Genomic DNA, 22,502 nt, shown 5'->3' with positions numbered 1-22,502 from the left:
GTTACAAATTAGGTAAACTTCATAAAATTTCATTTATATTTTTTTATATATAAAAGATTATATAATTGTACCATGCCATCACTTTATTATAAATCGTATCATATAATTTTCCTAGATTCCCTCCCTCTTCATGATAGTGCTGGTAAATCTGGTGGTCGTAAACCTCTTCCATATCATTTCGTAGACTGAGTCATTGAAGTGAAAACCACAAATATATAGAAAATATCGATGGGGCTAACATAGGCGTCAAACGCTCGATCTTTGCAGTTCGCTGGACGGTCAGATAAAGACTGGACAGTGATCGCTAGGTTCTACTTCGGGTCAATGCCTACGGTGAGACCAGGTTCGTGCCGGTTTCAAACATTAGGCAATTGGGCGGTCGAAAGGGGCCGTCGCATCCTATTCTATTACGATTATTGAGACAATCATCGCTCTTTCGCCGTATGATTGTAGTAGGACGGTGATGAACTGCTTTTGGTCAACTGGTCACTCATTATTCTACATATATATATATATATATATTTATTGATGAGAGAACAACTTTTGTACGGAGTGGCCACACAATTATTATTTTTTTATTTAATTTTTTAATTATTCAATTCAATTTTTAATACTAAATTCTCTCAAATATTCATTATTTTTTTCACAATTCAACAACACGATCATTACCTTCTCTCAACTATTAATTACATTTTTTCACTTTTTTTTTCGAATACACCCTTTTCTTTTCCTTTTCATTTTTTCACTTTTTCTCATAATTTAACAATACAATTATTATAATTCCAAATAGATATAATTATTTATAGTTGGGAATGGAGTGGAGTTAAAAATCCACTTCATTCCCAAACAAAGCCAGTATTGTGCACCTACGAAGTGTTTGTTTCATTTTCTTCATACTACAAATTGATGCAACACGAATTTCTATGATTTTTCAAGTGAAAATTCACCAACATGATTTGGTGCTGGTATTTCGATATCTCTTCTCCTTACGTGTGGTATTAAATACGAGTTTGATAAATGAAAAAAATTCACGATTGATATATCTTTATGATATTTTTATGTGAATTCTGGTATCCGAATTTTAATTGGAACCCAACTAATCAAGTCGAATCGGATCGGCTAATTAAGGAGTAAAACTCTCTTATAGTGAATTTTTTCCATTCATAAGGACTTGAACCCTAGACCTTACTTTAGCGGAATAAAAGTCGGACAACTTGAACCAATCCACATTGGTATGTATATCTTTATTTTTTAGTGGATGGATTCAGTTGGAATTTGAATTATTTAGATCTTTTTGGACTTCTGAATACTACATTGTGCAAATTGGAAAAAAAAAGTGAAAACTCTCCCATAGTGAATTTTCTGCGTTCATAAGGACTTGAACCATAGACCTTGTTTAAGTGAAACAAACGTCGGACAACTTGAACCAATTCAGATTGGTAAGTATATCTTTATTTTTTAGTGGATGGGTTCAGTTGGCATCTGAATTATTTAGATCTTTTTGGACTTCTAAATACTACATTGTGCAAATTGGGAAAAAAGAAAAAAGAAACAAAGTGAAAATTCCACAAAAGGTACACAACAAAAAGGTAAAATAATTACTGAGATCGGAGAATACTATCAATTTGGTCACTGAAAGATCATATTGCTATCAATTTGGTTCTTCAAAGATTTTTGCCCACAATATGTTCCTTCAAAGATTTTTTCCATCAATATGATCATTCAAAGATCATATTATCATCAGTTTAATCCTCTGTTAAAAAAATCGTTAGAATTGCTTAATTCTGTTAAATAATTTCTATAAAAAAAATAAAAATAGAAAAAGTTTTTTTAGATAGAAGAAAAATTTATCCCTCTCAGTCTCTCTCACACTCTCTTTGTAATACTCAGTATGTATATGTTCATGTTGGAAATGTATGTGTCTATTTGATTTCTTTGTTCTTCTTAATATCAATGGAGGTGGAGATGGAGACTATCAGGTGGTTGACAAAATCACAACGCATGTGTTGAAGTGAAAAATATTACCGATTTTTTCTTTAAGCAGATATTTTTTTTATTTTTTTATAGAAATTATTTGTCGAAGTTAAGCAATACTAACAGTGTTGTTAACAAAGGATTAATTTGATGGACAAAATGATCTTTGAAGGACTATACTGATGGGAAAAATCTTTGAAGAACCAAATTGATGGTAATATGATCTTCAAATGACCATATTGATGGCAAAAATCTTTGAAAGACCAAATTGATGGCAATAAGATCTTTGAAAGACCATATTGATGGCAAAATTCTTTGAAGGACCAGATTGATGGCAATATAATCTTTGAATGACTGTATTGATAGTTTTCTCTTACTGATTGATATCTTCACCGTTGTCAAGACCATCTTTATAAATTTGATCGGTCTAGAAATTAAAGAATTGATGAGGATGTGGCATTTATAGTCCTAAAGTTTTTTTTTAAGTTATAGTTTCAATTAATAGATGTTTGAATCATGTTTGGATGTTATTCCATGATCGAATTGATGATATGGTTCAACGTTAGGTCGATATGAGCCATTATGAATTTGGATGGAGTAAGATAAAATGTTTTCGCCCAAGAGGAAACTAATAAATTAGATTGTTCATTTATGATTTTTTTTTATGGAGGCCATTACTCTAGTAATTTTGGAAGATCGAGTATTAAAGATTTTTCTCCTTTTACAAGTGCATTTTCTGTGGCTCGAATTTGTATTTTTTTCTCTTACGAGGTTCAGAGTTACTTACTAATTATTTAACACTATATTAGTTGTTTATGATAAGCTCGTTAATTATATACCGTTTCAAGAACAAATCATCCGAGTTTGGAATTGATGATATTCATCCCGAATTGGGAGTATACTTCCATTTGAAACAATATAAATAGACGTTTGACTTGAACTCAGTGTATTTGAATGATGATATGTATCTGAAAGTCTTACTATGGTTGGTCCACATCATCACCTCCTTCTCAATATATTATTGAACATCCTTACATGCTTCTGTCTGGAACAATGAACAAACAAGATTGCATTTGTAGGGCCGCAAATGACATCCTCCAAATTTTAATTTTGTTGTGTAAATCAGATTTAAAAGAAAGAATTCAACGGTGTCTGTATGTATTTGATTATATCAGTTTTTTTTTAATCAAAAAATCACCCTCATGACTTTTTTTTGGATAAAAAAACACGAAATAATATTATCCAATCAGAATCGGAAATAAAGATATTACGATGACATATATGAGAACACGTGCGAGCCTTCTCTTGAACGAACATATAATGCTTGATTTCGGGTCGCGAGTTTGAAGTTCCTTTTAGACTTATTAGCCATGAGGCATTATTCGCGTGGAGAAAATCGAACTTCTTACCAACCATACGGTTAGCCCTTTCTCTTAGTCGGGGTAAAGCTTGCTAGTCAATCCTCAACCCAAATCTTCCTGTGCCCAATTATACATCTAATTTGATTTGTCAAATTTCACTTATAACCTGGCAAGGTACATCACAAGACAGTAGAATCTCCCCCCTTATCCTTTCTTTGTTTTAAAATTTTCATGAGGCTAAGGAGCACGGAAGCAGCATATTGGAACGTTGTTTCTTTCTATATGTTTACATTTCGATTTCAAATGAGTTTATGAACGATTTTTGTAAAAATGATATATAACAATCTCTCATATGTCTCAGAATTTGAAAGAGTGCTTTGATTTTGAGAAAATAAGATCTAAAATATTACGAGAAAATAAGATATAAAGTATTCAAATATCAATATACGGCAGGTGAGGGTCGAAGGGCTTATGAAAATAAAAGTATAAGCTTCTTTATGAGATAATAACCGATAAAAATTATTATAATGCTCCATCGAAAAGCATAACCACATACTTTATAAAATAAGCTTGCATAATGTGCAGGGGCCATCTACTAATCTCTCTTTAATTCTACACCATTCATCTCCTCCTTTAATTATAATTACTAAAACAAGAACATCATCAGCCAAAAATTGGACTCACGCACGGAAAAATGGTGTAATAGAATGGCGAATAATCCCACCTAAAATTAAGAGGTTTTCAGCTCGATACTCACCAATAATATTACGTTTATTTTTTATATCCATTTATTAGATGAGTAAACCTCTCTCGTATCCTAGAAGAACATAATGGGCCCACAGTTTAATCAAGTTGGGCCTAAGCCATGATGTCACTTTTAAAGTTTTAAATAATCTTACATGAAACTCATTATTATATCTGATTTGATGACACAGTAAAGCCTAAAAGCCCGTTTCATGCCTTACGCCCACACCGACGTAGTGGTCATCCTACATGAATGCTATAATCTTCTCCTTTACTATGTAAGGTCACCAACACTACCTAATTTGCTATTTTATACATAGACAGACATCAACTCCCGTTAAATAATGACGCATGTTATTTCATTCCAGAGATCGATCGAGCTTTATTCGGCGAAAGCTACTGCAGATCACGTAAACCATGCGTTTCTTTCTGTTCAGCCAATCAGGCAAAACAATGGCTCGTAGAGCTTTACATTTATTGGCTCTTTAAAGAGCGGAATAAGATATTGTTCGCCCGTGAGAATGAGAACAAAAACCTTTTGATTCTAAGTGCACCAGTTTGCCAAATTAGGACGATCGATCTTCGAGCTTTTCATTTAGAATGTCCTCATAAGCTCTTTCTCGATGGGATAACATCTCGGGAGAATTCCTGTAAAAAAGTCTAGTCGTGATCTACGGTGCATCGGATGTACCGGAAGATGTCCGGAAAAAGTATCACCGAGACGACTTTTGCGATCGAATAAAAGTGCGATGAAAAATCTCTAGTGACGTGAAGGGAAGTCCGTTCAAACCCCCTTGCCAAGAAACGCATCGAACCCTCGCCCATATTATTACTACTTTTCCCATTAAAGACGAAACAATTGGTTATGGAAGCTCCCAAATTGGATGGGCCCCTTCTTGAAACTAAATATCCATTTTGGATTTATTTCATGAGGAAGGAAGAATGGAAGGGAGGAGAAAATTGCAAGTTGAGGATCCATTATTTGGATCACTATCATCAATGGCATGGCCCCTCAGATCAATCGAAAGGGTTATTGACGACAGATGCAATGTACAGGCGAGATTCACCCACTATTCAATTGTAAACCAGCCATGACATCGAACAAAAGTGACAGATGTGTATGAGCAGACTCGTGATGAATTAAGCGAATAGAAACTATCATATATTCTAATGCATGTACACAGATACAGACACGTGCTTGATTCCCGATCGAGTTCTGTGGAATTCCCGTTATACACATCACTAGATCAAGGACACATGGGGAACTCAATATTGATGCATATATATCGATAGAAAGGAAAGGCCAATGAGGAGATCCAATTGGCTGCAGAAAGTGCAAGATTTGGTCAAATATCATCTGGAAAATGAAAGGGGGTTGGGCTGCTTTGGGCCCGCTGACATTGTCGTCGTGCTCATTCTCGTATAACATCCAACAGACAAATTGCTCATTGCCAGAAAGATAGATGAGGGCAAAGGCATGAAGTCTTAGGCCAAAAGCTTAAGGGACACTTGTAACTTTCTACTTTCTATGGGTCTTTTGGGATTGATCTGTGTTCTCTGCATTTAGCATATGGGTCAAGAACCAGGGATGAGGAAGGACTTGTCACGTCTTGACCTAAATTAGCACTCTTGATGTGTACAGTTTATTGTGATATAAAAGTCGAGATAGTTCCGAATTCATGAATCGGCCAAATCCTTAACTAACGCTGGGTCGCTAGATATAAATTGAGGGACTTAAAATTGAATTAGGATTGGAATCGATGAGATTTAGAATTGACATTTTGGTTAGATTTATTTAGATATCAGGATAAACAGAAAATTTGAAAATTTAATCGATAGGCATCAAAAATATTTAAATGCAACCCTAAAAGGATATACTAATGCAAAAAAAAATATGTAAATATATTTTTAAAAAAGCAGCCCTCAGCCAACATCACATCCCCACTGCTGCCGTCGGCGGCCCTCTAGGTCCACAGTGAGCCTTGCCTTATGCTCGTGACCCATCTCAGGACGAGCCTTGCCCTGTGCTCGTGAGCTCGAAGAATGAATTGTTTTGTCAATGTTTTCCATACTAGAATCAATCTCTCGAGAATGCGAAGTAAGGACAATGCTCATTAAAGATTTCACACTCTAATTCCATCTATTAGAAAGAAAATGGATTCAGTGCAGCGAAAGTAAGTTTCGACTCAAAATAATGAAGTTTTGGATTTAATTCTCATCAGAGTGGACCTCTCGGGCTGTTTGTTTCCTTTTTAATCCTTACAAGGTCCATGTTCTATTTTATAACCCAAAAATATTCCAACTATAGTACCTTTGTCTATCTATACCAGCTGTGTATCTATGTCATGGTAATAGACATAAACCGCAACATGCATGGCCCCATGGCCTATTGCTCAGTTATCCAACGCCCCATTTCCTGCTCGTCCAAGAATAGTTTGCTGGGCTAGGTTTAGCCGACAAATAGTGGGCCTTCGATCATATATTGGGCCTGACCCGTGACATTGATATGGGCCTATTGCAGATCATAAACTGCTAGTTGATGGAAGAGCTAGAGCGAGGCCCATTATCCGATCACATATATGATCCGATAACGTTTCTATTATTATTCAACCACTTTTTGCTTCCAACCGAGCCATTTACCCGACTTTTAAGTCACATATATAATTTACTTGATATATATATATATATATGGAAGCTTTATAATTTGCTCAAAATTATTTTGATTTGATTCTTATTTATTGTTTATTCGTCAGATTGGAAGAAACAAAGACGCTACAAGCTATGAGAAAGGTTTTATTTTCCCTAATTCATCAGTCATAGTTACACGTAGGGGTGTGCACGGATACCGGGTATATCCAGAACTGGTCGAAACCTACCCATTATGGCAGGGTCTAAGTAGCTCGTATTGAAAATAGAGTAGGGTCCGGGTATTAAACTAAGAAATCGGTAAAAACCAGTTTCGGTTCCGATTTATGTTCCTGCTCTTGCATATAGGGTACCCAAAATCGGAACCGGAATCGATACCTGGACTCGGATAATATTTTCTCTATTATATATAGATATAGTTATATTCAAATATTCTTATATTTAAAAAATACAATCACTAATTTAAAAAAAAATCTAAATCTATGTCGACATTCTGTTTTGCGTAATTACTGATTATGGATGAGACATTTTCGATTTTATTTAGCGAGATAAAAAAATTTACAGGTTCTAGCAGGGTACCCGGAACATGTGGTATAATATAGGTTCTGCCTCCTGGACTCAATAGGGTAAGGTCCGGTTCCAAAATCTAGGATCATGTCTCTTACATGGTAGGGTCCGGGTATCGTAAAAAAAAAGGTACCCGGACCCACATACCCTTAATTACACGTACATATATACTAGAGACATATTATTTCTCCAAGAGATACAGTAGACTAAAGAGGAACAAACTAACTGCAAATCACATGGACTAAATCTCCTGAAGCTTGACTTATCTTTTTGTTCAAACGGTGAAGAAAAATCATCCACCGAATTCAAACGAGTGTCTTCAATGCTCCCCCGCAAATCGAGTGTTAGGATAGACCAGAGACCGAGTTTGGAGCAAAGTGCCTTAAAGGTGTCTTGAGGCAGAGATTTTTAGTAAAGATATCAGCCACTCTTAAAGAAGACTGAACATACTATGTAACAATGTTTCCTAGGGCGACCTTCTCTTGAACAAAGTGGTAGTCAATTTCCACATGCTTTGTTTGAGTGTAAAAAACCGGGTTAGCAGTAAGATGAAGAGTTGAAACTGTTGAGAAATAAGAATGAGTAAGTCCCACATTGAAAATATAAGAGGAATTCCACAAGTTTATAAGAGATTGGATATCACAACCTATTAACTCGAGCTTTTGGGTTAGAGATAGACCAAATTACTTATAAGCTCAATGAATATTTTACATGGTATCAGAGCGGGTTATGATTCGCGTGCACGTCTGTGGACTCACACCACGCCAGGTTTAAGGTTTGTTTATGAGGGTAACGGAAAAATGTGCCCGTGTTGGCTCGAGTGTGGCTAGGTCCAGTTTCGAGGTAGTCAAGAATACGCCTCATGTTAAGTCAAGCCCGAGTATGGAACTCGTGGTTAGTTTGGTTTGTTCTCCCTCGCTCGAGCACGGAAGAGGATGCTCGGCTCGTGATCAGTTGTTGAGGGCAAGTGTTTAATGGCACGTGGCACGTGATGAACCACACATTATCACGTGAGGGCGGATGTTGAGAATTAAGAATGAATAAGTCCCACATCAGAAATATAAGAGGAATTTCAGAAGTGTATAAGATATTGGGTACCACAACCCATCAGCTCGAGTTTTTGAGTTGGAAATGGCCCAAAGTTTATGTAGGCACAAGTGAGAATTTTACATGATATCAGAGCGGGTTATACTTCCGCGCGCTCGTGTGGGCTTACACCATGCTATATGCGGTTTCGAGGCAGATAAGAGTGCGCCTCATATTAATTGGGCCCAAAAGTGGCCTGGTCCAGTTCCGAGATAGTTAAAGGTACACCTCTAGTTAGGCCCGAGTGTAAAACTCGAGGCTAGTTAGATATTTGTCCCCCCTTACATGAGCACAGAAGATGATGCCCAACTCGTGGTCAGTTATTAAGGGCAGGTGTTTAAGAGCATGTGGCACGTGTTGGATCACACTTTGCCACATGAAGGTGGGTGTTGAGATACGTTATCCTACATTAAAAAATTGAGAAAGAAACCACAAATTTATATGAGGCTTGGGTCTAGCAATCTATCAACTTAAGATTTATGGTTGTAGATGGACTCAAGTTTGTATAGGTCCAAGTGAAAATTTTACGAAAACATTGTCCGAGTATAGTAGAGATGGTCAATAGTAGAGATGCCAATATCTCAGATAACAAAAGAAACCCATGTGAGTTCAGCCGCAACAAAAGTCAATGCCCGATATTCAGCTTCGACAGTGAAACGAGCAACTGTAGGTTGCTTCTTAGCGCTCCATGAAACACAGTTAGAGCCTAGGAAAGTGCAGTAACCGGTAGTAGAATGCTGAGTAAGTTTGCAACCGGCCCAGTCGGCATCAACAAAGGCATAAAGATCTAGAGAACTTTGAGAATGAATTTGAATATCAAGATTTAAAGTGCCTTTAATATGCCTCAAAATGTGCTTAACCTGTTGAAAGTGGGCAATGGTTGGAGCATGCATATGTTAACAAGCCGAATTAACCGTGAAAGCAAGGTCCGGACGCGTCAAAGTGAGGTACTGTAATGCACCGACTGTACTCCTGAATTGAGTAACATCGGGATAAGGCTCAGCACTATCCTTAGACAATGGTGGCTTAGAAGTGGACGGTGTAGCGATAGGTTGGTTATGTTCCAAGGACGTGTGAACAAGAAGATCGGACGCATGCTTGCATTAAGAGAGATGCAGTCCATCAAAAGAATGAATGACTTGAATGCCGAGAAAGGATTGAGGAGGTCCAAGGTCCATGGAGAAGACCTTACTAAGATGTCGAATAAGATCATCCAATAAACTCATCGAGTCACTTGTCATGACAATATCATCAACATATAAAAGTAAGAGAATTGTATGGCCATGTTGACGATAGACAAAAAGAAAAGGGTCAGTCAAGCTACACATAAACCCATATGCAAGAAGAAACTCACTGAACTTGTCGAACCAAGCACGTTGAGCTTACTTGAGGCCATAGAGTGCCTAGCAAAGCAGACAGACAGAATCAGGCCGAGAGGGATTACGGAAGCCAGGTGGTTGCTCCATATAAACCGGGACATCAAGTGATCCATCGAGGAAGGCGTTCTTGACGTCGAGTTGACGAATAGGCCAATCTCGAATAGTTGCCACACTAAGGACAATACGAATAGTGCCTAGCTTGACAACCCCTTAACGAGCCTTGCTTTGAGTCGATCAAGACTCCCATCAGCCCGAATTTTGGTCTTAAAGATCCACTTATAGCCCACAACATTCATCTCAGGTTGTGGTGGAACAACCTCCCAAGTGTTGTGCTTGAGAGCATCAAGTTCCTCTAACATAGCCTTTGTCCACTCAGGATCCTTCGATGCAGATTTAACTGAATGAGGCTCAAGCGGAATAGAAGAAATAGCAACATTAGCATACCTTCGGGTTTGGTTTGTAAATGCCATTCTGAGACCGAGTAACTATGGTGTGAGTTCGGATAGGATAGATTCTGTCATAAGCTAAAGAATAAGTCTCAGCCAAAGGAACAGTAGATGAAGAAGGTGAATCTGGTGGAACAGCAGGTGAAGATGCAGAGGAAGCAGCATACTGATCTGCAGAAGCAGCAGATTGAGCTGCAGAATCTTCCACAGACACGGCAGTCCGAGAAGTAGAAGAATTTGTTGTAGCAGTGAAGCTGTGGACAGACTAAGGTGCTATCGTGCCATTGCTGGAGTCCTAGAACAAACGAGCTTGAGAGCGAGCTTATGTAGGAGATAAGGGAACAATAGAGGCAGATTGAGCTGGAGTAGAGTGATCTGCTACAATTGATGGTGTAGCATGGGCAGCAGTGGAAGATGAACTGAGCCATTCATGGAGTTCCCCTTCAGAGATGCTTGTATCTTGAAACTTATCTGAGAAGGGAAAACAAGTCTCATCAAAGACAACATGACGGGAGATAAACTTTGTTGGGCTATCCCTCCAATTTGGAGGAAGTTGGGCTCAAATTGTATTGGGCTTTTATCGGGCTTTAATAGGCCCAAGAACCCAGTTTTGTTAGGGTTTATATTTCAGCATATATATATATATATGGCAGCAGAGAACAGCAGAATAACGCAGCTGCAGATTTGAAGAGGCGGCAGAACAGCAGCAGCAAAGGCGGCAGCACAGCAGCAGCAAAGGGGCAGCGCGCAGCTGGAGATCAAACCTCGATCGGTATATCAAACGAACTCCGATTGGGACGAAATTTTGACAGCAGCTTCACAACACGTGGGGCTAACTTCTGAACGGTCAGAATTTCTATTCGAGCTCTGTAGGTGCTGTTTCAGCTGATTTTGTGAACCACCCGGTGTGGGTGACGAATTTAGTATTTGGGTGATCCAAGAGAGTGTTTCTCTTGAGTTTGGTGATCCAAGGGTTTACCCTTGATGAAAGACATTGTATAACCTTCATAGTGGATCGTTGATTCGGAGTTGGTCCCGTGGTTTTTCCCCACATTGGGGTTTTCCACGTAAAATTCTTGGTGTTGTTTTACTTTACTGCTTGTTGGTTGATTTGATTAGTTCCTATCTCGATTACACTAGAAGGGGAGGAAGATTAATCGCTGCGTTATTGTTTGGTTGAGTACATCCCTATCCCCAACAAGTGGTATCAGAGCTTCGGGTTAGAGAAGTTTGAGTTTTTTTCGGTGTTTTCGAGATGGAGGAATCTACAGGATCTATGTTCAAGTTGAATGCAACCAACTACTCTATATGGAAGTCTCGGATGGAGGATCTTTTATTTTGCAGGGATTTGTACGATCCTATTGAAGGGGATTCCGCGAAACCCAAAGATAAGGATGACAAGGCTTGGGAACGCACAAATCGGAAGACTATTGGTTTGATTCGGCAGTGGATAGACAATAGTATTTATCATCATGTTGCTCAGGAGACAAATGCAAAAGCTTTGTGGGATAAATTGACAAATCTCTATGCGAGGAAGACGCCGCAAAATAAGGCATTCCTCGTGAAGAAGCTGGTTCATCTTCGTTTTCAGGATGGAGGTGATATGGCTGCGCACATGAGTAATTTCCAGGATATTATTAACCAGTTGACGAACCTGGAGATAATATTACCCGATGAGTTGCAGGCCTGTCTACTTTTAGGGACTCTACCGGATAATTGGGACACACTTGTGGTTGCATTAAGCAATTCTACGCCAAACGGGAAGCTATCGTTGGCTACGGTGACAGACAGTTTATTTAATGAGGAGACTAGAAGGAAAGGCACGGGAATTTCCATTCAGTCTGAAGCTTTGGTTACTGAACAACGGGGGAGAAGTCAAAGCAGAAATTTCTCTTCCAAGCATAGTAACTCACGTGGCAAATCGAGGGGCAGATCAAAGTCGAAGACGAGGAAAGTGGTCACTTGCTATCACTGTGGAAAAGAGGGACACTACAAAAGGGAGTGTAGAGCTCTGAAGAAAAATCAGAATGGCAACGGTGAGAGCAAGAAGGAAGAAGGCACTACAGCAGTGGCATGTGATGGAGAGACCTACATCATTTGTGATGAAGCTTATGTGAATTTCACATGTCAGGACTCTACCTGGGTTGCAGATACAGGTGCCTCGTTTCATGTCACTCCTCATCAGGATTTCTTTTCATCTTACACTACCGGGGACTATGGTTATGTGAGAATGGGGAATGGACAATCATGCAAGATTGTCGGTATTGGTGATGTCTGTCTAGAGACCGAGCTTGGCTGCAAGTTGTTTTTGAAGAAGGTGAGGCATGTTCCAGAAATTCGCCTTAACCTAATCTCGACGGGTCAACTTGATGATGAAGGCTACAGTAATGAATTCAGCAATGGGAGATGGAAGCTCTCCAAGGGTTCGTTGATTGTGGCACGGGGTCAGAAGACCGACACTCTCTACAGGCTGCGTGCCAAACACAATTCCGGTCAGGTTAATGTTGCTGAGGATTATCCTATCGAGCTATGGCACAGGAGACTCGGACATATCAGCGAGAAAGGTATTCAAATTCTTGCTAGAAAGCAGTCTTTGCCCGTTAAAGGTATGCACTTGAGCACTTGTGATCACTGTTTAGCTGGTAAGCAGAGGAGAGTTTCTTTTGTTAGAAGTCGTCCCTCTAGATGCCATCATATACTTGATCTTGTGCATACAGATGTTTGTTTTATGTCGGATAGATTCTTGGTGGTGCTCTCTATTTTGTGACATTTATAGATGATCACACCAGGAAAGTTTGGGCTTACCCTATGAGAACTAAAGATCAGGTGACTGAGATTTTCAAGAACTTCCATGTAGCAGTGGAAAGAGAAACAGGCATGAAGCTGAAATGTGTCAGAGCTGATAATGGTGGTGAGTATAGAGGTCCTTTCGAGAACTATTGCAGGACTCACGGTATCAAACTTGAGAAGACGGTACCGAAGACACCACAACAGAACGGGCTTGCAGAGAGGATGAACCGCACAATTGTTGAGAGAGTTCGTTGTATGCTTTCTCAAGCGAAACTGTCTAAGCCTTTCTGGGGCGAGGCAATGAGGTCAGCGGTTGATCTTATTAATCTTACACCGTCAGTTGCACTTGATGGAGATGTACCCCAGCAGGTGTGGACCGGCAAGAAAGTATCATACAAGCATCTCAGAGTATTCGGGTGCAGGGCATCTGTTCACATTCCTCGAGATGAAAGATCAAAACTTGATGCCAAGGCAAAACAGTGCATCTTCTTGGGTTATGCACATGAAGAGTTCGGGTACAGGCTTTGGGACCCTGATAGCAAGAAGATCATCAGGAGCAGGGATGTTGTCTTCTTTGAGGACCAGACAATCGAGGATTTGCAAAAGTTAGAGAAGGCCAGTGTAGGCAATCCTCACGAGATCTCTATTCCTGTACCGGTTGATGTAGAGCATCCAATGGAAGAGGTACCTGGTGAGTATGAAGAAACCACGACTGGGGGTGAGATTCCTCAGGTAGATGATGATGTGACTACGGATGATACAGGCTCGCAGTTACAGTTAGAGCCTGCAGATCTACCTAGACAATCTGATAGAATAAGACGATCATCTACAAGATATCCGCCTCATGAATATGTGCTACTGACTGACGGGGGAGAACCTGAGTGCTATGATGAAGCTGTGGCACATGAGTACAAGGAGCACTGGTTGAAGGCGATGAATGAGGAGATGAACTCCTTGTCTGAAAATCACACGTATGACCTAGTGAAGCTACCGCAAGGTAAGAGAGCATTGAAGAACAAATGGGTCTACAGGTTGAAGACAGAGAACTCGCGACCTCGATACAAAGCTCGACTGGTAGTGAAAGGTTTCAACCAGAAGAAAGGAGTTGACTTCGAGGAGATCTTCTCGCCCGTTGTCAAGATGTCATCGATCCGAGTTGTTCTCGCACTGGCAGCTAGTCTGAACTTGGAGATCGAGCAGCTCGATGTAAAAACAGCTTTCCTGCATGGTGACTTGGAGGAAGAAATATATATGGAGCAGCCTGAAGGATTCCGAGTTAAAGGTAAGGAGCATTTGGTGTGCAGGCTGAGGAAGAGCTTGTATGGGCTTAAGCAAGCACCTCGGCAGTGGTATAAAAAGTTTGACTCTTTCATGTTGAGCCATGGCTACACACGGACAACTTCAGATCATTGTGTGTTCGTGAAACAATTCTCGAATGGTGACTTTATCATTTTACTGTTATATGTGGATGATATGCTACTTGTTGGTCATGATATGAGCAAGATTACAGAGTTGAAGAAGGAGCTCAACAAGTCCTTTGCCATGAAGGATTTGGGACCGGCAAAGCAGATCCTTGGGATGCATATTTCTCGTGACAGATCAAGTGGAAAACTTTGGCTTTCTCAAGAGAAGTACATCGAGAAGATTTTGGATCGGTTCAACATGGGTAATGCTAAACCAGTTTCATCACCACTTGCTTCTCATTTCAAACTTAGCTCGAAGCAATGTCCTACAAGTGAGAAGGAGAAAGAAGAGATGAAGAAAGTCCCTTACTCATCAGCTGTAGGAAGTTTGATGTATGCCATGGTCTGTACAAGACCAGATATCGCTCATTCTGTTGGTGTGGTTAGTCGTTTTCTCTCCAATCCGGGGAAAGAGCATTGGAATGCAGTTAAGTGGATTCTGAGGTATCTCAGAGGAACATCCAAGGTGTGTTTACACTTTGGCACTGGTAAGCCGGAGTTAGTGGGCTACACGGATGCAGATATGGCAGGAGATATCGATTCCCGGAAATCCACTTCGGGATACTTGATGACTTTTGCAGGGGGAGCTATCTCATGGCAATCAAGGCTTCAAAAGTGCATCGCTTTGTCTACAACGGAAGCCGAATACATTGCGGTGACCGAAGGTTGCAAGGAGATGTTGTGGTTGCAAAAGTTTTTGCAGGAGTTGAGCTTGAAGCAAGAAAGGTATGTTCTACACTGTGATAGTCAAAGCGCCATTCATCTTTGCAAGAATCCCACTTTCCATTCGAGGTCGAAGCATATCGATATCAAGTTTCATTGGATTAGAGATGTGTTGGAGTCCAAGCTGGTGAAGCTAGACAAAGTGCACACCGATGAGAATGGAGCTGATATGATGACAAAACCTCTCGCTACGGAGAAACTTCATGTTTGCCGAAGTATAGCCGGTATGCTTGAAGCCTCCAAATAGTCGGGAGGGGGAGTTTGTTGGGCTATCCCTCCAATTTGGAGGAAGTTGGGCTCAAATTGTATTGGGCTTTTATCGGGCTTTAATAGGCCCAAGAACCCAGTTTTGTTAGGGTTTATATTTCAGCATATATATATATATATGGCAGCAGAGAACAGCAGAATAACGCAGCTGCAGATTTGAAGAGGCGGCAGAACAGCAGCAGCAAAGGCGGCAGCACAGCAGCAGCAAAGGGGCAGCGCGCAGCTGGAGATCAAACCTCGATCGGTATATCAAACGAACTCCGATTGGGACGAAATTTTGACAGCAGCTTCACAACACGTGGGGCTAACTTCTGAACGGTCAGAATTTCTATTCGAGCTCTGTAGGTGCTGTTTCAGCTGATTTTGTGAACCACCCGGTGTGGGTGACGAATTTAGTATTTGGGTGATCCAAGAGAGTGTTTCTCTTGAGTTTGGTGATCCAAGGGTTTACCCTTGATGAAAGACATTGTATAACCTTCATAGTGGATCGTTGATTCGGAGTTGGTCCCGTGGTTTTTCCCCACATTGGGGTTTTCCACGTAAAATTCTTGGTGTTGTTTTACTTTACTGCTTGTTGGTTGATTTGATTAGTTCCTATCTCGATTACACTAGAAGGGGAGGAAGATTAATCGCTGCGTTATTGTTTGGTTGAGTACATCCCTATCCCCAACAAACTTTGCCCGTGGAGCAATGATTATGCTTGTAACTATAACCAAGAAACACACAAGGAAGAGACCACTGGTCGAACTTGTTCAACATATAATTCCATAGATTAGGATAACATTGGGAAATAAAAACTCGAAGGATGGAATAATCATGAGTCGTTCGATGAAGAACTGAATATGGACTCCAGTGAGACAAGACAGAAAATGACATTCGATTTATCAAATAATTTACTGTCGTAAAAGCGTCCACCCAAAAACGTGGAGCTGCAAATAACATAGCCAAACTAAGTTCCGCTATATGTCGATGTCGACGTTCAGCCACCCCATTTTGCTCTGGTGTATAAGGAAATGGACAATTGATGATGTATACCATATTTAGCCAAGTGAAGTTCAAAGTCCCGACTAGTAAATTCACCTCTGCCATCTGTTTGGAAAACCTTTTTCAATCAAACTGATTTTCCACCGATTTTTGAAACTTGAGAAACACACCAAAGAAATCGGACTTAAACGTCAAGGGATAAAGCTAGCCATAGCGGGACAGATCATCAATAAAAATGACATACTACCGAAACTTCTGAACGGAGGAAACCAGACTCGGTCCCCACAAGTCACAATGTTTCTTCTCAAGTGGGAAATCAAGAGGAGTATCAGACATTGAAAAAGACAATTTGGAGCTTTTACTAAGCTGGCAACTTGTATATAAAGTGCCTAATAACTTATTCGGTGAGATCATATTATTTCGCTTCGGAAGTTACAACACTCGAGGATTGGTGACAAAGGCCTGGTTTTCATTCAAAGCAGCACTGACATGGCGTTTGCTACGGAGCTCGTAGCTTTGAAGCTATGGAATCACCTCCACGTAGCTTTGGAGAGGAGGACGAAACATAGACGTCTTAAACAACTCATAGGACTCATCAAGGCAATCGAGCAATTGAGAAAGCTTGTTGTTGCCGGAAACAGGTTTTCCTATGACCTGCAATTGATCGCAAATGGACGTAAAATCTCGAAGATAGGTAGCAAGGGAAAGAGATCCTTTCCGTATATGCTGTAACTGCGACAGCAAGTCGAACTCCCCAGGCAACAGAGCTTTTGCTTGAAGTGGGTAGTGAGGGCTGTCCAAACATCATTGGCTGTAGTTAATCCAACAGCATGGCCGAGCACCTCCTCTGAAAGTGTGTCGATGATCCCCGACTTAGACAAGGCGATCCATCCTGGCTCTCTCGACCAGAGACATTACTTGTTGTCTTCCATAATGTTGTCTTCCACAACAAGTAATTTTTGTCTCTTAGTGTTAAAAGGTAACGAAATTGGCTGCGTTTATTGTAGCAGGGAGGGGATATAACAGTTGAGTTACTTGTCTAGCCATTTGGAAGGTCTTCTAGAATCTAAGATCGCTCCGATACCAAATTGAATTTTCATTGGACTTATACGGACTTTGATCAATTTTCATTAAAAGTTCAAGCTCGTAAGTGGTGGTATCCAAGTCTCATATAAACCCATGGATATTCATTCTTTTTTTTCATGTGGATTAACATCCTCAACACATAGAGGCGTATGAAGATCAAGAGAATATAAAATAGTTTGAAAAATTAAATTATATAAAAATGGGGTAAGGCAGCCCGTTTAATTAAGAGTATCATAGTTCATTTATTTTTTATTTATTTTTGTTTTTTCTAGTTACAAGGATGTCCAATGCCTAATTCATTTTTTTTAATTTAGCATTGATGGTGTAAATAAAAAAATTATTTGTAAAAAAATAAATATTATTGTGTCACAATCTTTGACGTTTGTTTCAATTTTATTATATCATTTAAAAATTCTCTGAAAATACTGTCCGTATGACATTTCAAATCTTTCTCACAATGACTTTTTCCGTCAAAAATGGATGGAGAGCCCGATGCGACTCAGTTAAGGGAATAATCCACGTAAGTACTGTTTTGACGTTTTCCCCTTAACCGAACCTCGCCAGCCTCTCCATTTTTTTCTTTTACGGAAAAGTCACGGTAGAATAGATGTAAAACGAAATATAAATATTAGCAATTCTTAGGTAATTTTGGAAGGATCGAATAAAATTGAGATGATTTTCAAAACATAGATTTATATAGTGTTATTTTGTCTTTCCAAAATGACCCCGCGAAATATCTCACCAGCCCTCCACCTTATCCTTTCCCTCTTTCCCTCTCGACTCTGTGTCGGGCCACAGCACTAAACAGACCGACAATGGCGACGCTAGAAACTGCCCTCTCCCTCTTCTCCGGCAATACACGTCACCCGCAGCGCTACCTCATCCACAAGCCATTTTTCTCCCTGAAGCTCCAACTTTCCCTCTCAACACCCCCTTCTCTTTCCCAAAAGCCCCTTGCTCTCTCCCCATTCCCGACCAACAAGAGCAGTAGTCCCTCCTTCCAACTATGTCTTTCGGTCCAAGAAATGGCAGTGGAGGCCGAGACGGAGCAGACCCAGGAGGAGAACATAAAGAGGAAGCTGTACGTGGTCAACTTGCCTTGGTCTCTCTCCGTCGTGGACATCAAGAATCTGTTTGGCGAGTGTGGAACTGTCAAAGACGTCGAGGTTCTTCGGTTTTTCCGATGTATTTCTTCATTTCTTTGTAGGTTTTCGTTGGATTTGGAGAGTTGGGTTTTTGATTTATGGGTTGGTTTTTTTCCAGATTATAAAGCAGAAGAATGGTAGAAGCAGGGGGTTTGCCTTCGTCACTATGGCTTCAGGGGAAGAAGCTCAGGCTGTCGTCGAAAAATTCGATTCCTACGTGAGTTTTCTCGCTGCTGGGCATTCGATTGTTCATTACGTGTAGTTGGCGTATTAGCCTGCAAAGTGTTATCGCTGTTTCAGTCTCACGACCAGAAGAACTCCAGTGCTTTGCAATTCGACAATTTATAGTGATAGCTCAAAGGGTAATTGGGAGGTTTAGTTACAAATGAGTGTGAATCAAGCTGGCTTCTACTTCTCGACACGGCTATGTTCTCGAGTGTGTGCATTTCAAAGTTTGAGCTTTAGCACATAGTTTAACTGCCAGCTTCACTGATAAAGAAAGGTGAAGAATATAGATAGGATGAGGGTAGTAGTCGATGAGTTGCTGATGATCAGTAGTTGCTTGGTTATCAATATTAATATGTGTTGAAAGCTTAGTTAAGAAGAAACTACTAGCACTGCAGCGACGTTGATTATGGTTGCTAGAGTGCTGTGTTCCACGGTGGAGATCATAATCAACTTTTGCCTAACTTGAGGGTGTATATGTGATTTCTTGCTCATAAATGTTGCCATTGCTTAATCGTTGTTCTTATCTATTTCTGTGCATCATGAACATACCCTGAAAATTTAGATATTTTTAATGCAGGAGATCTCGGGAAGGATTATCAGAGTAGAGTTTGCCAGGAGGTTCAGGAGACCTTCTCCTTCTCCGCCTCCTCCAGCTCCTCCTGCTGGAGAGACCCGTCACAAGCTCTACGTCTCTAATCTTGCATGGAAAGCAAGATCGACCCATCTCCGAGAACTATTTTCTGAGAATTTCAATCCCATTTCCTCGAGGGTTGTCTTTGAGAACCCTTCGGGTAGATCTGCTGGATATGGGTTCGTCTCTTTTGCCACAAGGGAGGAAGCAGAGGCTGCCCTCTCGGCTTTAGATGGGAAGGTAAACTCATTGAAGCTAAATTCTAGCTATATATGTTGCATAATCATTGCCCTTGGTATGTCCTTCCAGGCTTTTTGTCATGCGTTCCTTAATTTCTTAGTAGGCTTGAAATCTTTGAGAAGACTAATATCTTATTTACTGTCATAATCAGTTTAGCATGCTCGAGTAGAAATTAGTGATTAATCCAGTTAGCAAATTGATCTTATACTCTCTAGTTCTTGTTGTTTCACCAAACAATTTATTCACAGAAACATGGTAGCAAAGTGATTAACCTGCTATATGTTTCCTGCAGGAATTGATGGGTCGTCCAATTCGTCTCAAATTCAGCGAGAAGAATGTTACCGAATCAGGAAATGAGAAGGAAGAAGAGGAGGAAACATCAGAGGTCCAACCCGAAACTTCATGAATTTAAAATGCGGCTGAAAAGTTAGATTCTTGAATGAGCACACTAATGAGACAGAACCGGTACATTAAAACCTCTCCACAATACATTCTAGAGATCTTTATGTTCTCTAAATTTCTGAAACCAATGTTCATTTTCTTTTCTCCTGGGCAGCGGTATTACATTTGATCGTTGTATCTCAAAACAACTTGGCAAAATATACATACTTCTGTCTTAGATCTTGATCCCTGACCCCAGAACAACTGACCAGTACGATCGGTTTTTTTTTTTTTTCTTTAAATGTTTTTGTGCCCCTTTAAATGTTTTCTATTAGTAGAAGAACGAGGGCCTAAAGACCTGTTGTGTTGGAAGATCAATGAGCCTTTTGGCTGATAATTTCATGACTTTCTCTACATACATTGCATATTATCATTTCCTTGTATTGTTACTACTGTTTGTAACTGAACTATTGCAAGAAACATAAGTTACGTGATTTAACTAATCGATGTAATTGTGAAAGACATGGTTCCTATACTACCTTTTCACTTGGCACGTCCTGAGATCTCATCGGAGGCCACATGGTCACGGGCAGAAAGACTTCCAAAAGTTATACAGCTACCAGTGTGTCCCTTCGTGACCCGGATTTTCACATCATCTGGCAGTCTCAGGGTGTACCTGTGATCTGGTTTGTTTTCAACTATGGAATGGCCCGTAGAATTCCACCTGGGAAGCTTCTCGATTGATTTCGGAATAGCACTTCCTGTGATCCGCTTGCTGCTCCGGCTCCTTCCTTTTTCTTCCTCGTTCTCGATGTTGATACTGATCGTGTCTTCAAAGAGTGCCTCCTTGTGCTCGTGGATATCCGGCATGTTCTTTTCGTGGAGGACTGCTGGGAACCTCTCCCGTATCTTCTCTGGCGACAGATCAAGATTTCCACGGCACACGGGGCAAGACTTGTGGGATTGGAGCCAGAGATCTATGCATTCCTGATGGAAAACATGGTAGCAGGCAGTAAGGAGGCGGAGAATGCTGTCGTCCTCGAACTCCAGCAAACAGATGGCGCACTCCAGTTCGTAGCTCGCCCTCCTGAGGTGCTTAACGTTCGAGTACACCAAAGTGGGGAAAGCGCGGATGACCACAGGATCAAGTCCGTCGCCGGAGTTTCGGCCTGAAGGGTTTGTAGCAGACTGGCTGTTCCAGAGATGGTGGCCGCAGCACCGACATGCGCATAAAGAGAGCATGGCCATGACGAAGAGAACAATGAGTATGACCGTGAAGGTTATTGTCACTGGGGGCGGCACGAGCGGATCTGTGCCATTTGGCGGGCTCGTCATATAACTGACCAGCAAGTTTTGGTGATGAACGGAGGGCCGGAGATTGGACTTTTCCGGCCTCAACTATGAGCATGGATGAGAATGGAAAAGGCAAAAGGGACGGAGAGGGATGGCGTTTAATTTAAGCTGCAGAACTTTGCCGGTTCGATGTCAAAGGAAGAGAGAAATTAGGACTGAGGAGGGCCATTTCAGTGGTCATATTTGAGAACTTGAGGGTGCAGTGCCTTAATTTAGTATGGTGACGTGGGGGCTGTTGGTTTCATGTCTTTGGCAGGGATTCGTTTAATTGAACCAGTCCGAGCTCTTAACTGAAGAGGAGCAGTCGTGATCCTTCCTCTCGAAAGAGTTTGTTATTTAATCGGGTCGGAAATCTAACAGAAATGACTGCATTGATTCGAGATTTTCAAATGGACGTAAAATTTTCTCTATCAAAGCGTCATTTTGTAATAAACGTTTTGAAATTACAAATTATTACATTTATGATCATCACTATCCGACATCCTGGTTTCGGCGAGCCACCGCTCTCTCTCTCTCTCTCTCTCTCTCTCTCTCGACAGTCTCTTCAAGTCATTGGAATTTGGGTCATGTTGAGAACCTAGGGATTACGGATAGGCCGACGCGACGGTTAGTCTATTGTCATCTCACCAAGAAAACGAAAAAATTCACCAACATTATGTTCCCTTTCTAGAGTTGGAGAAAGTCTTGCATGAAATAGTGGTATTATGCTGCAATACCACAAATCAATAATATTTTGTCATTTTGATTTTTAATATGTAAATAAAAAAAATCTATTATTGACAAAAGTAATTCATTATTTGCAAAAAAAAAAAAAAAATTATGTGTCATGTGACATGATCCTACGTGGTACCACCATTGCATACAAGACATTCTCTTATAATTGTGCATGACTAACAAGTAGTTTCGAACCGTTGGCAACCTACTTATTAGAGTAGGTTTGTAAGTTGCATTTAAAATTGGGTAGGAACCAAGGGTTATAAATATGAATCGGTGAAATCTAGTTTCAAT

At 40.4% G+C, this 22,502-nt stretch overlaps 2 protein-coding genes across 2 annotated transcripts; one reads left to right on the top strand and one right to left on the bottom strand.

Annotated features, from left to right (window-relative positions):
* The first annotated feature begins 18,234 nt into the window (after positions 1 to 18,234).
* LOC116192521 (28 kDa ribonucleoprotein, chloroplastic) lies at positions 18,235 to 20,538 on the top strand. The gene is made up of 4 exons (XM_031521089.1): positions 18,235 to 18,682; positions 18,780 to 18,878; positions 19,467 to 19,760; positions 20,053 to 20,538. Exons 1-4 carry the CDS (start codon positions 18,332 to 18,334, stop codon positions 20,164 to 20,166), a joined length of 858 nt encoding a protein of 285 aa, XP_031376949.1. The 5' UTR covers positions 18,235 to 18,331; the 3' UTR covers positions 20,167 to 20,538.
* LOC116192522 (RING-H2 finger protein ATL30-like) lies at positions 20,227 to 21,729 on the bottom strand. The gene has a single exon (XM_031521091.1). It carries the CDS (start codon positions 21,474 to 21,476, stop codon positions 20,685 to 20,687), a length of 792 nt encoding a protein of 263 aa, XP_031376951.1. The 5' UTR covers positions 21,477 to 21,729; the 3' UTR covers positions 20,227 to 20,684.
* Between the last annotated feature and the right edge of the window lie 773 nt (positions 21,730 to 22,502).

The sequence above is a fragment of the Punica granatum genome, chromosome 1 (genome assembly GCF_007655135.1).
Source record: "Punica granatum isolate Tunisia-2019 chromosome 1, ASM765513v2, whole genome shotgun sequence".
Classification (NCBI taxonomy): domain Eukaryota; kingdom Viridiplantae; phylum Streptophyta; class Magnoliopsida; order Myrtales; family Lythraceae; genus Punica; species Punica granatum.
The sequence above is the reverse complement of the archived record's forward strand: the minus strand, read 5'-3'. Positions and strand labels throughout refer to the sequence as shown.